This window comes from Embiotoca jacksoni, unplaced genomic scaffold (genome assembly GCF_022577435.1).
Source record: "Embiotoca jacksoni isolate LCO1_2020_lvr unplaced genomic scaffold, fEmbJac1.0.p SCAF_39, whole genome shotgun sequence".
NCBI lineage: Eukaryota > Metazoa > Chordata > Actinopteri > Embiotocidae > Embiotoca > Embiotoca jacksoni.
The window spans coordinates 3107190-3122510 of NW_027185391.1; the positions used below are offsets into that span (position 1 = coordinate 3107190).

Genomic DNA, 15321 nt, shown 5'->3' on the forward strand with positions numbered 1-15321 from the left:
ACTGTGCTTCCAGACGCACTACAAATTTTAACTGGTTATACTTGTCAGCAGAATGTTAAGAAAAGCCAAAATTTACCTTCTCCTGAATGTCCTGTTTCTCCTTGAGGGCATCCTCCAGTTGGGCCTGTAGGTCACTGATCTGAGCCAGGTTCTGGGCTGACTGAAAACACAAAACCACAGGAAAAAAGCACAGTAAGCATTTGTAGGTATGTTGAAATTGAACTTTTTTTTTTCTATCTGATGGAATACCAAGTAAGGTTTTATATTTTACACACATAATTTATTATACAGTTCACAGATTACACATACAGCTAAAATCCCCAAAAAACTAAATCTGAATCTTTCAAATGCCAAACGAAACATCCCCAGTAAAACATGATGACATCTTAGTGACATTACCGTGACAAATACATCTTTTCAAAGACGTTTTTTGTCCAGTGAAATACATTTCATTTCAATGTGACCTGTTACACGATATGAAAAATCTAAGATGTGCTTTTCCTCACAGTAGATGAAGCACTCTACAATAGTGTGCCCGACTGGAAATTAAGCTCCTTCAATTTAGACTGGAAGGACGGGTTCATTTGGAGCCAGTGGAGTCGGATCACTTTTCATTCCATCAGCAGTGAAAGGGAAGCGCTTTTAGTCTACTTTTATTTTCACTTATTGCTCATCTTCACATGCAGCTACATAAACAGTGATTGGGGCCACCCAGAACACACCAACCAACGCTTCTGAAAAATTAGCAAATTGCCAGTGATGCATGGAGTAAGAAGAATTCAATATGAAGTTCAATCCAGGGATCTTTCTTTTTACAAATCACTTTGGAATGTTTTTGACAAGATATGGTGTTAGACATGAGTAAACATGCAGGTTACAACGTGTGTTTTGGCAATGTTGACGGATCAGCTTGCCTTTATTTCCTTCTATCATATAGGTATTTTACTGTGTTATTAAAATAACCTAATGGAATTAAACATTTAGCTTCACCCATTAATTCAAGCATCATTTGTATTGGAAAAAAAAAACTTTTTAAAATATACAAGTACCTTGCATAGGGATTGTTTGGGGTAATGTGTTGTATAAGGACCTTGTATAGGGGTTGTTTGAGTTAATGTGTTGTATAAGGACCTTGTATAGGGATTATTTGGGTTAATGTATGCATGACCTTGATCAGGGCTTTGACTTTGCTGTCTTGCTATAAAAGCCTGGTTTGGATTGGTCCCACCTTTGAGACAGATGGCTATAAGATGCCTCACTGGCAGGTTGTTGATTATTAACCATTTAAAGAAGAAGGAAAAAATGTACATGTATCATACGGTTATTGCTGTAGCACACTGCGGACCCCACAACTGTGCATAATGTATCTGAAACAGGAGGGAAAATAGACCTGGGCCACAGCAGCTTTGTGCTTCTTCATCAGCTCATTGAGGTCCTCCTGGTCTTCTTCCATTCTGGATTGCAAGTCGTTCTTCTCTCTCTGCATGCGACTCAGCTGTTCCTCCAGCTGAAAGACAGAAAGCAACACAGAGATTTATAAATGCTGTGTTCTTTAACCTTAGTGGTCTACAAGCGCTTCAAAACGTCATTCACACACACTCACATTGTAATACCGGCAAAGATGATATGCATGGATCTTGCCTACCGTTGGGCTCAACTTAAGGTTCAGTGTCTTTAGTGAATACGTAATCAGCCACGTGTCCATAGCGCTTTGACACCCTTGGCTAAAACTACATGACCCTCACATCCACTGGTACTTCAGAAAGTTTGTCCTGTCTGCAGTCTTCTCTCGCTCACAGAGGACACCACCTCTTTGCCTCCAGCTGACCTGTCTCATCTGTCTGCTGTCTCCTCCGTGGTTCATGACCTGGGGAAGGTGTTGAGCAAGCAGCAGGCTCTTTCTCTCCCTCATCTCCTGTATGACTGTGCAGTAGACCTACTTTCTGGAACCCCTCTTCCTGCCAGTTGACTCCATAATCTGTCCCGTCTGGAAAGAGAAGCCATGGAGAGTTATATCTGTGATGCACTTGGTTCTGGCAGCATCCATCCCTCCTCCTCTCCAGTGGCGGCCGGATTCTTCTTTGTAGCCAAGAAGGACTGCTCACTCCGCCCTTGCATGAATTTACGAACTATCAAAAACAAGTACTCTCTGCCCCTGATTAACTCTACCTTTAAACCCAACCACAAACCAACCATATTTTTCCAGTAGGATCTCCGTATTGCCGGGTTCCAGGCTCTCATCAAATATGTTCGCACTGTTTTCGTTTCCCGAGACCTTACTTGTCTTCTCCGGTAATCCAGAGGAACAGAAAAAGACGTCTTGGACCATTTACCTTCACCCTCACATACCATCCCAGCACTTGCAATGTTAAGCCTGACACCCTCTCCTGTCAGTTCTTCCCAGAAAAGTCATCTAGTCAGGGACTATGCTGCCCTCCCACCCATGTTGTGGCTGTGGTTTCCTGGGAGATGGAGTCTCAGACTCAACCTTCTCCTGAAAACTGCACAAATGATGTCTTTGTTCCAGATTCTGTCCTTCAGTGGGAACATTCATCGGGCTATCTTAACCCAACACTATCCCTTCTGAAGAGACATTCTGGTGGTCAGCCATGTTACAGGGCACCAGGGTATTTCTAAATGCTTGGACTGTCTGTGCTCGTAACAAGTTGTCTCACCAGCCGCCGGTGGGGTTACTACATCCGAAACACAAAACTCATCATTGTTGACAGATTTTCCAAGACTGTCCCTTTTCTTGCTCTCCCTGTAGAGCAGGAGACGGCTGACCACCTGGTGAATCACATGTTTTGTTTTTATGGCGTTCCATCTGACATAGTGTCTGATCGGGGTCCCCAGTTTGTGTGCAGGGTTTGGAGGGTGTTCTGCCGAGGACTTGGTGCCACCTATCCCCTTTCATCAGGTTACCACCCTCAGACAAACAGCCAGACCGGACGTGCCAGTCAGGACCTGAAGTTGCGTTACAATGTGTGCTCTAGAAGAATGCAGCCAATTGGAGCTCCCAGCTCTCCTGGGTGGAGTAACGCCCGCAACTCGCTGTCTAGCAACTCAACCTGTATGTCGCTGTTCGAATGTTCCCTTGGATATCAACCTCCTTTATTCCCGTCCAGGAAGAGGAGACTGCAGTTACCTTGGTTCAAACCCACCTGCGTCGCTGTCACCGAGTCTGGAGGGAGGATTGGGCAGCTGTCCTTCACTCTGCAGATCAAAACCGCAGAATTGCTGACCGCCACCGCAACCCCAGCTCCTGATTACGCCCCGGGTCAGCAGGTATGGCTGTCCTCCATGAACCTACCTTTGAGAACTCCCTATTATGTGGGTCCCTTTGTGCATGTAGGTCCATTCCACCTTTCACGTGTCCCAGTTAAAATCTGTCTTAACAGTCCTCTCTTTCTCCGGCTCAGCTGCCTTCACTTCTTCACCCCTAACAATAAAACATCACTTATCTTTTAACTTACCTTCTGTGTATGGGTCCAGTTCTGTCTCAAACCATAACAACCCTCAAAAATAATCCCAGTATAGAGGTAGAGTGGTGATCACAGACAATGCAAAATCCAAATCAGTCATTTTAACAACGAATATCATTGTAGGGAATCAGGCACAGCAGCCACAGTGCAGATACAGTAATTGTTGGGTTTGTTGATACAACAAGAACTAGTTTTAATGAGATACTTTTTACATTGTGACACAAGATCACTGCATGCTTTGTAATGGATGGATGGACAATATTTTGACTATAACCCACACGTTTTGGGCAGTAAATAAAACATGCACCCCAGTCGATGTCATTGTTTTAAGCCAGTGAATTATCTTTTTGTCTCACTGTAAATAAACTGTTGTAAAATCGGAGTAAATGGAGCTGCGCTTTGATTTGGTCGGTGTGCCATTCTGTGCACAGCAGAAGGTGGTCTGAACCCCTACATGGGGTACTGATCATAGGGGCAAATGAGGGTAATTTGGGGTCCCAGACATAACAAAGAGATCCAATTAATGGCTAAAAACTAGCAGTTTTGTTAAAGAGTTGTGTTCAGCTGAGGAGAGCGACTGTGAAGTAATCCTATTACTGTAATTGCAGGGATAATATACAAAAGAGGTTGTTGATGCAGGACTATGGATGAATAAATGATGACTAATGTGACTATGTGAATAGGCTAATGGCTCTATCTGTGCATTGCATTGCAGAAGAGGAGTTAGCAACAGACAGAGTTGACACCTGGGCCTTCATCAGTCCAAAAAGGGTGTCGCATGAACCAAACCCTCTGAATCAAAATATGTATTTGGATTGTAAGCGTAAAATTTATTTTTTCCTTATTTATTTTGATTAAAACCACCCACTGATGAGACGTACCAAGGTGTACTTAGGTCACTAAAAATATCCATGTGGAAACTGGAGCAAATTCATTTACATGTGACACTTTCCTTTTTTAAATCCACCATTGGAATTTACTGAGTGCTGATAAACGCTTTGAACACTTAGAAACATGGTGTGTGTGTGTGTGTGTGTGTGTGTGTGTGTGTGTGTGTGTGTGTGTGTGTGTGTGTGTGTGATAGACGCTTAAATATTGTGCCAGTTTCAGTCATTTAACACATTTAACAATAGGTTGTCATTGCCAACTCTACTAAATTACATGGCTTGGCTGTTTTTGTCTTCCTTTTTTTCTTCTTTAAAGATTACCATGGCACTCAGTGGAAAAATAAAGCTGTTGAAAACATGCAAGACAATTCTCCCAAAACTGCAATTACGGTGGGAGGGTGGCAGAAACGGTAGCTCGTATAAAAGAAATGTGATTTCCAAGACTTCATCTTTGTTGAATTGCAGTGTATGATGAGGCTCCATCAAACAATCCTCTATTTATGCAAATACAATTTCTGCCTTCAGTTCTTGCAGCCTTACACTTCCATAGGAGGCGAGGTACATGCTGCAGAGGTCATCCTCAAAGACGCAGTGTCAAAACAAACACGTGCTGATACAGTCATCTTATTAATACTCTTTTTTCACATTCTACTCAAGGGATCGTGCTTTCTGTCGAAACAATTAAGTTGCAATTGCTTTCCAAGGTTTGTATTTTCTGTAGTGCACCACTTTAGTAATCTTCTCCAAACGAGTAGAAACAAACAACTCAAATACAGTAATAACTGCAGTCATTCGTGGCTATTGTGACGGGAGCCTAAATACATTTGAAGCTAAAACATACAGGGATTGAGAGTGTAGACAAATCAGATCTAAAAGTCACTAAAGAGATGTCACAGCATCACTGACAGTAAGACTATAATGTGACTGGAGTTAAATGGTGGCCAACACTCACCAGATGGGAATGATGGATCCATCAATATTTCAGACAAAGTAATACTTTCTTTCAGTTGCTGTTTGTTTGATAAAGTTTGCAGTATTTTGATATTTTAATGTATTATGTGTAATATTCGTTTCATATTTGTGCAGTGATGAGTTCATGTGTGATTCAATCAAAAGCAGTAGGTTTGGAGATGGATGTGGAGGAACGACCCACAGATGAGTGCAGTTTCATAGGACATGCATCTCTGTGATGAATTCTCCCTTTTATCATTCGACTGAGAAGAAGTGGTGGCAATTTGGATGCAATTTGCGCCTGTTGGGTCAAAACTGTTCCTCCTTTCCCCAAAATAAACCCGAAGACTGAACTGAAGAGTGCCACAAATAAGGATTTGATTGATATGATTCCAGGTGAAATTTCTGTATGGCAGTGAATCAGAGAGTGGAGAGGCTTTTCTGCCATAAAAGAAGCAAACTAAAGTATCAGCCGGTTGGTTTTGAGAGGCCCATTGTGTGACAGAACAACCATTTTCCTACATTTGTTAAAGAAATGATGCTTGTGGAGTGAAAATGATAGTCCTGGTCGCAGCTCAGAGACAAATCTCTGCCGAATGTTTTTAGCCGGTGCCCCTCCTTTGGTTAAATGACTCACGTTAGCTGATGCAATACACACACGTTATAAACTGAAAAATGATGAGAAAATCATAAAAGATATCAAAAGCTGAAAAAGAAATTGAATAGCTGAAAGATGTGTAAACTGGTTCAAACATAAATTGATTTTCTAGTTGAAAGTATGCCGAAGAAGGGAAGAGAGAGGAGGAAAAGAAGACGGATAAAAACTAAAGATGTCTAAAAAAAAGGTTATAGACAAAAGAAGAAGATGTGCTTTGCAGAGAAACTGAGGAAATAAGAAGATAGTGGAGGAGCCCACTCTTGGAGTAGGTGGGTCCTCTAACCCCTCATCTGTGGCTGAAGGCAATCATATGACATATTTACTGCTGCCCTACGAGCAGCACTGATGGTGCAGCCTTATGGAAGACTCTAAAACAAACCCTACATGTTTCAGACAGCTTGAACGTTTCCCTCCTTTTTACAACAATGTGCGCTACAGTTAATCAGAAACTTGATCAAAACTGGAACCTGTGATTGTAACGTATTATAAATCATGTTATTAAGGGTTTGAGAAGAGCATCTGTACTGACCGCCTGTTTGGTTTTGGAGATGTCCTCCATCTGAACATGCAGGTCTTCGATTTCCACCTCCATGGACCTCCGAGCTTTAACTGCAGCCGCGCAGGTGAACTCTGATTCTTCCAGCTGAAAGTGAGACAGAAAATGGAGGGAAAATAATTAGCTTCACTCCAAACTTACTCTTTTAAGTTAGTGAGTAAAATTTCTTCAGTCCATTCTGGTCAACCCCGTATCGCTCCAAAGTCCCTGACGCCGTATGGTCCTGCAGTCTGATGAGTGTATTACCGGGCTGGTCTGCTCCTGGTCTATGGTGCTGAATGAAACAATGGTTCTCTGCTCTGCTCCTCTGTACATCACGCTTTCAGACTGTGGCGTCTTGGGAGAGTCGAACGGGGCCACAGAGTGAGAGATGTGAGCAGTGATCTGTGTCTGCATCAGAATGTTGTCTCTTAAAAGTTAGAACTCAGCCATATGAGGGCTGGGACTCACAAAATATCTTATCTGACCATTAGGAGTCCCCCTAAATGGTGTCCTGTTAAGACCTCACAAAGCTCCTGATAGTTTGGGTGTTATTTGTCAGGTTTTCACATATCTGGCTCCTCCGTGTTTGTCATGTTCAAAGCATCAATAAATTGAAGAGATAGTGCACAAAGTTCAGTTTAAGCAGTTTTAGAAGGACTTCATTCTGTCAAGAAATAGCTTCTGTTAACACCGTTCTCAGTGACGTGTTATTACAGTAACGTGGACACGGTGTCTGGAACAACATATTGCTGCTAAATTTAATGCAATTTCCCAGTGTTTGAAGTTGAATTCCTTTCTTCTCATGAGTGGACACATAAACCAACAAATATCTAAATCCTCAGTGAGTGAAACCAAAACCATGCTGCATTCTATAAGAGCAATATGAAAGAGATTTATTATCCATGCTTTAGTTACTTCCAGGCGAGATTATTGTGATTCTTTGTTATCAGAATGTCTCAATTACTCTTTAAAAACCCTGCAGTTCATCCAAAACGCGGCAGCGAGAACGCCGAGGGGATTTAGCAAGAAATAACATATTTCTCCTATTTTAGCTTTCTTAATTGGCTTCCCATAAAATCAAGAATATAATTAAACATTCTTATAACTTATAGAAAGCTCTTCATGGCTGAGCTCCATCTTATTTGAAAGATGTTAGTGTCCCATATTATCCTAATAGAGTCTAAGAATGACACCCTGCTTTTTGTTCCTGAGGCTGAAGCTGCTGCTTTATATGCTCCATAACATCATGAACTTCATGCCTTGTCTCTCCCATAGTTGTATTTATCATTTGTTATCTCTAAGCAGTTCTCCTTGCTTGAATGGTTTTGTGCTTCTTTTTTCTTTTTGCAGGTATCACTGGCCCTGAAGCTGCATGTTTATGGTCTGCAATTACTGCTGTTCTTTTCTCTCCTCCTCCCCCCTCACCCCAACCGGTCGAAGCAGATGCCCCCCCCAGCTCTGAACCTGGCTATGTCAGTGGTTTCTTCCTGTTAAAGTGGAGTTTTTCCATCCAATTATTGGAGGTTTTTCTTCTTGTTAAAGAGGAGTTATTCCTTCCCTGTTGGAGGTTTTTCTTCCTGTTAAAGGGGAGTTTTTCCTTCCCAGTTGGAGGTTTTTCTTCTTGTTAAAGGGGAGTTTTTCCTTCCCCGTTGGAGATTTTTCTTCCTGTTAAAGGGGACTTTTCCCATCCAATTATTGGAGGTTTTTCTTCCTGTTAAAGGGGAGTTTTTCCATCCAATTATTGGAGGTTTTTCTTCCTGTTAAAGAGGAGTTATTCCTTCCCTGTTGGAGGTTTTTCTTCCTGTTAAAGGGGAGTTTTTCCTTCCCTGTTGGAGGTATTTCTTCCTGTTAAAGGGGACTTTTCCCATCCAATTATTGGAGGTTTTTCTTCCTGTTAAAGGGGAGTTTTTCCTTCCCTGTTGGAAGTTTTTTTTTTCTTGTTAAAGGGGAGTTTTTCCTTCCAATTATTGGAGGTTTTTCTTCCTATTAAAGGAGAGTTTTTCCTTCCCTGTGGGAGGTTTTTCTTCCGTTAAAGTGGAGTTTTTCTCTACCAGCAGTCACTGAGGTGGAAATCATTGAACTGCTGGATCCTCTCTATAATCTTGTAAGGTTCTGTTGTAAGTACTTCACTAAGTTAAATGCCTTGAAATAACTTGTGTTGTTGTATAGTGCGATACAATTAAAATTGAATTGAACTGAATTTAATTTGTAACGTGGTTGAGCTGAACTTTTTTACATTCCAATTAACCTCTTTTTGCCATCTTCATATTTCAGAATAGAATATGTAGTGATGATACAGCAAAACTGTCCAAAATGTGAAACATAATACAAACTAGATCTGATGACCTCTACGAAAGACCATCGGTAGACTGTGCCTTGTCTCTTTAACTGGTGAAGTCAGTGACACATGGAGTGGTGTGTTTGTGGCGATACCTGGTTCTTGAGCTGGGCGATCTCTCTCTTGCTGGGTGCGTTGTTCTTTATGTGGTCCAACATGATCTGAGCATCAGCCAGCAAAGCCTTGGTTCTCTTCAGGTCCTTCCTCAAGCGCTTCTCTGTCTCTAAGTCACCACCTCTCACCTTGGAAACAGGTATTGGGGTTTAGTGGGACTGGTCCGTGTGTCGACCCATTTTACTAGATAAAGGCACAGTATCTAAATTATGTATCATATATATTGGAGTTAAATTTACACCCATAATTCAAAAGTTTGGCTTTAAAACTAAAACAGTGTAGATACAACATCATTATTTTGTGTTTCAGTCAACAATTACAATACGGGTACTGTTACTATTATAAGTAAGTACCAACAAAATGATTAATGTACATGTCGGTGTTTTCTCTTCGGTGTTAAGGTGTTTATTAAAAGGGCTTGTTTATTAACTTTACCAAAACTTATTATAAACAACATTCACAATGTTAGAGATATTTGAGAAGACTAGATCACAGCGAGTGAGTGAATCAGTGAAATTATTTAACTATGACAGTCTTTAAATATTTATGAAACATTCATACCACAGTTTCATAAAATAATCTTGAGGTCAACAAGTAAAATGATGCCATTGTTTATTAAAATTATTGAATAAATTTTCCAAAGAACTGCTGATTAATTTTCTGTCGTAGGGCTAATCAATTCATTGTTTTAGTTCCGGGAGAAATATTCAGAATTAACCTTTTCAGTTCACAGACTCGGCATTTGTTGAAGTCTCTGAAATTAAAAAGATGTTCACGGCATTTTATATCACTAAAAGAAACTCAGTGGGCCCAGTATAATCAACAAATGAATATACTGTAGTCAGTGAATACAGAAGACACCAATCATTAACGGGAAATGGTTCGGCTTCAGGAAGCTGATCCTCTCCTGTTCCCTCACTGTCAAAGTTGGACATTAGTATCTTCATCAGTACCCCTGTCATCGTAGTTGACAAAGCCAGATAAATATTTGATTCAGTCAGTACGAATGACCCACTTAAATCATATAAACCGCCACATTTCCACTCACACAGCTGAGCAGCAGTAGGACTTCAACAAATACCATTTCTAACATTCCTTTAATATTGAATCCATCAACATACTGAACGGGGTTTGATGTGCTGTCAATACACAGAGGGAATACACTCGTCCAGATCAAGTGTTTTGTACAGGTGTAGTTAAAGATACAGTATATTCACCTTGTCCTGCGCTGACAGAAGCTTCGACTCCAGCTCTCTCTTCTCTTTGAGCACCTTCTGCTTCTCATCGTACTCTTCTTCAAGCTGGACTTCCATCTGCTTCAGCTAAAAACACAAAAGAACACAAATCGGATCACGTGTGTACAAAAGTATCAAGACAATAATTAAGATACAGTATCGAGTTTCAACAAGTCTGAAGCCTTGTGAAGTCCTGTTGCTGTCCCTTAAAGCTTCTCTTCTCATTTAAAGGAGTTTGACAGAACAGCATATGGGTGGTTTGAGAGATAACCGGGTTCTCGCCAAGATATTTCAGTCTGATCCAAAATGATGAACCTTAGTTTGCGATTGCCGGAGTCCTGCTAACGCGTCTAAAATATCTAATGTGGGAGTACTGCGACAAGGGAGGCATAAGGTTGTTAAAACAGAATGGGTTTTATCTCCTTTGAAGCAAAGCTTGTGCCAATAAGATTATAAGATATATTTTTGTTGTGCTTACAAGGGACACGTTTCACTTTTGGCAGGTAAAATGGGTTCATTTTGATCTTAATATGTACAGGTGTAAAATACTGGGCTGATGGTTGGGCTTAAGTCAGGTGACCATGAATATCCTGAAATATGTTTTTTTTTTTTCTGAAAGTCACCCATTATTTTTGGTGACAGAAGGTGTATGAAAATCGGTTCTGTGATGAAAGAAATCCAAATCTTAAGTTGTCATTAGGATCTTACTGTGAACCAGTGTTTGACTCACATTGGGAACCTTAAGCTTGAGAGTACGCACTGATAACTGATGCACTGATAACTGACCTTATTAATAAATAAATATCGTATTATTTCAGAGGTTGCAAAATTAGATAAATTCAAACAACCAGAGTAGCTTGTATTTTCATATAAATCAGTAGCAGGAGAATGAAGAAGATTGTGTATCAAGGCTAAAGAGTCCTTTCATCTAATTTATAGTGGTGTGAAAAAGTGTTTGCACCCTTCCTGATTTCTTATTTTTTTGCATGTTTGTCACACTTAAATGTTTCAGATCATCAAACAAATTTTAAATATTAGTCAAATAACAAGTAAACACAAAATGCAGTTTTTAAATGAAGGTTTTTATTATTAAGGGAAAAAAACAATCCAAACCCACATGGCCCTGTGTGAAAAAGTGTTTGCTCCCTGAACCTAATAACCTAATAACCCTTAGCAGCAACAACTGCAATCAAGCGTTTGCGATAACTTGCAACTAGTCTTTTACAGCACTGTGGAGGAATTTTGGCCGACTCATCTTTGCAGAGTTGTTGTAATTCAGCCACATTGGAGGGTTTCAAGCACGAACCGCCTTTTTAAGGTCATGCCACAGCATCTCAATAGGATTCAGGTCAGGACTTTGACTAGGCCACTCCAAAGTCTTCATTTTGTTTCTCTTCAGCCATTCAGAGGTGGACTTGCTGGTGTGTTTTGGATCATTGTCCTGCTGCAGAACCCAAATTGGCTTCAGCTTGAGGTCACGAACAGATGGCCGGACATTCTCCTTCAGGATTTTTTGGTAGACAGTAGAATTCATGGTTCCATTTATCACAGCAAGTCTTCCAGGTCCTGAAGCAGCGAAACAGCCCCAGACCATCACACTACCACCACCACATTTTACTGTTGGTATGATGTTCTTTTTCTGAAATGCGGTGTTACTTTTACGCCAGATGTAATGGGACACACACATTCCAAAAAGTTCAACTTTTGTCTCGTCAGTCCACAGAGTATTTTCCCAAAAGTCTTGGGGATCATCAAGATGTTTTCTGGCAAAAATGAGACGAGCCTTAATGTTCTTTTTGCTCAGCGGTGGTTTTCGTCTTGGAACTCTGCCATGCAGGCCATTTCTGCCGAGTCTCTTTCTTATGGTGGAGTCATGAACACTGACCTTAACTGAGGCAAGTGAGGCCTGCAGTTCTTTGGATGTGTCGTCGCGGCGCTCTTGGGGTAATTTTGGTCGGCCGGCCACTCCTGGGAAGGTTCACCACTGTTCCATGTTTTCTCCATTTATGGATAATGGCTCTCATTGTGGTTCGCTGGAGTCCCAAAGCTTTAGAAATGGCTTTATAACCTTTTCTACAGCCCTGCATCTCCACCATATCATCACGCAGCAGTTAATCCATCAGCCATTATTCTCATATAAACAAATGTGACTGAGGAAAAAGTTGAATAATTTACATGATCTGATTATTGCAGTAATAAAACTCTGGGTAGACATTCGTCCTATGTTAATTAATAAAAAAAACATGTAGGGCCGGTTAATAAACACAAAAGATAAGAGCTAGTATTGTGTTCATGAAAGAGGAAAGGTGCTGAATTTAAAATGTATTTCCACAGCAGGGATTTATAAATCACTCCAACTCGCTGTCTTTTGGTCGTAATTCAAGTGTTGCATTTGTTTGTTGTTGTGTGTACTGTGTATCGGTATACTTACCTGCATATTATGTGTTAAAAAGTGTTGAGAAATGCAGATGTGAAACAAACAGTGTGAACAATATAAAACTCCGTGCATGCGCAGCGAGTACCTTTTTGCTGCAGGACTGTCGGATCTCTTCCACTTCGTCATCTTTGCTCTCGATCTCCTTGGAATGAGTTTGGCGCAAACGCTCCATCTCCATCTCCAGACGCAGTTTGGCCTAAAAAAAACACGGATCATCACACTCGTCACGGCTTAAAGAACCTCTCCACCTTATTTCCATATATTATTCACGACTGAGCGTATTTCCAAAGTACTGACGACTGTTCTGTGTCCCGCGGGGAGCTGATCTGCTTCTAAAGGTGAGAACTGTTTTTATACAGCGAGTTGGGGTTGTATGAGCAGAACTAATGTTCTGATCCACAGGACTCTCGTCCACGCCGGTGCCGTTGGACTTGGACCCTTCACTCTATGTTTAAAGCTGTCATGATAATGACATCCTCGCCATCATTGCGATGGTATCGTTGTAGCTGGTACTCGTTTAATGAAGTCATTGCATTGATCTGCTTCTGCTGTAGTTTCATGAATTAGTTTCAGCATAGCGTTTATTATTATTATTGGTAATTTCCTTGTATATTTCAGTAAAAGGTTTTGTATATGTAATTTGTTATTTATATCATATCTGCCCTTCTGTTTATATGTTTCAATGTTCAATGTATATGTGTATTAATAAACTATTATTAAGCTCAAGACTATCAAGTGGCATAAAATTAAGAGAAAAGTACAATTAAATCATTCATTGTGATTATTTGTAGTGATTAATCATAATTTTATGTTGCTGACATTACAAACTTCGTTCACAACTAAAACACGCCTGACCAGAAACTGTAATTACCACGATTGAATTTGGAATTTCACTGACTAACATATTTGTATATATTTATCTTATTCATATTTTTCATGTAAATTGTAACTTAAAGAACTGAAAAGAAAATCAAAGTTTTTGTTCTTGTTTTTTTTTGTTATTATGATTCAGAAATATAATTGGTGTATCATGATGTACAGTTATCAGGAAAATATGAGCAATGTCACTTCAACCAGACTGTTCAGCTGTAATGTGACATATGCTGAGTAAGTCTTTTTTAGTTCGTTTAGTAAGCTCCTCACCGATCCAGCTGTTGGCTCGTAGCAGCACCAGGTAGAAGAAGGATGTGAACCGCCTGGTTTTCTACATTGAGGATTATTAATGAGAATTGTTCCCTATCAAGTGACGGGGTTGAACCGGTTGAACCATTTTGTCTGGTCACAAACTTAAACAATGTATTTATCCTATCTACAACATAAATGGTGAAATTCCTCATTTCCCCTCAACGCAGAGTCAAACTGGATTTCCTGGATGAAGTTTCATCAGAATCTTTGAGTACCTGTGATTCAGGCACCTTCATAATTACGTCAAACTATGACATCATCAACACACTACATGCAGATCTGTGTTGTTTCAAACAGACTGACTGTCAGTTAAACATTGAGATCATCCTGAATGTTGTGATCGATAATCTACTGAGGAGAAGGAAAACAGGAGAAATCACAGATTGATCATCGAAGCGGTTTTGTTAATTTGTTTTTTTTACAAACCAATGAGTTAGAAGAGAGTCCAAGATGACCAGTGCGACTGAATGGTTTCAGCTGCAGTGAAAATGCAGCAGCAGACAGAAAGCTGTCATAAAAGACAGCAGCAACAACCCAGGGTGGAGTTTGTGTGGGAGCACTGAGCTCTGTTGGTACCTGCTCCAACATCTGGATGGTGCCGGCCTGCTCGTCCAGCTCCTCCTCCTGGTCCTTCACTTTGGCCTCCATGTCACGCAGCTGCTTCCTCATCTGAATAATAAAGAATACATATATTAATGTGATCAAATAGAGCACCGTCCTGTGAATTGTCAGAGACAATTTGACTTGTTTAATGCGGTTTGTACTTGTGTTTAGACAGCATGTCTTCATTGGCTATATTTAAACAGAACCCCTTCGGCACTTAAAGATAAGAATTCTGCAAAAAGAGCGTCATTGCAAAAATGGAAAATACAGCAATAAATCCAAGAAAACACAAAAACAGGAGTCATAAGAGACAGAAATAAAGAAGACCTTGGCCAGAGACGCCTCATCCTTGGACTCCTGGGAGTTCAGGTCCTGCAGTTCTGCCTCCAGCTGATCCAGCTTCAGGTTGACTGCACACACCTCCAGATCCTTGTCCTGCAGTGGCAACAGGGAGATGGGAACGTCAGGAATATCAGTGGGAACATGGAAGAGGAACTGACAACTGACACACACACACACATATATATATATAAAGCAGTGATGTACTCAGCTCATCAGGTAGGTACATGTCAGGCTTGTCCATTTTTAAAACTTCTGACACCTCAGTTCCCTGAATATGACTTCTCCACAAGGACTGTATTCGAAACAAAAAGTGAACCATCGACATGAACGCAGCTACAACCTCGATTACATCGCATTTCGATTAGAAACCCTGTCTGCTGAGTTGGTCTTTTTTTTCTCTTTTACCAGCTCTTTTGATAGGTGTGCGCAGCAGGAAGCTTCACCTGAGACGTTTAGTCTGGTTAATTCATCATTCTGAATAGATATGATGGACTGCTGACCCGTCCAGGTGTACCCTACCTGTCAACAACAACATTTACCATCAACATTGA

At 40.6% G+C, this 15321-nt stretch overlaps 1 protein-coding gene across 5 annotated transcripts in view; it reads right to left on the minus strand.

Annotated features, from left to right (window-relative positions):
• The window catches only part of myo18ab (myosin XVIIIA b), a 113981-nt gene that overhangs the window by 16340 nt on the left and 82320 nt on the right, over positions 1-15321 (minus strand). For all 5 annotated transcript variants that reach the window (XM_069166561.1, XM_069166559.1, XM_069166558.1 and 2 more), the window contains 8 exons: positions 14756-14863; positions 14402-14494; positions 12726-12836; positions 10186-10290; positions 8950-9096; positions 6508-6621; positions 1391-1507; positions 77-160 (listed from right to left, as the gene is read on the minus strand). In XM_069166561.1, the coding sequence (XP_069022662.1) occupies positions 77-160; positions 1391-1507; positions 6508-6621; positions 8950-9096; positions 10186-10290; positions 12726-12836; positions 14402-14494; positions 14756-14863 (879 nt within the window). The remainder of the gene's footprint in view (positions 1-76; positions 161-1390; positions 1508-6507; positions 6622-8949; positions 9097-10185; positions 10291-12725; positions 12837-14401; positions 14495-14755; positions 14864-15321) is intronic.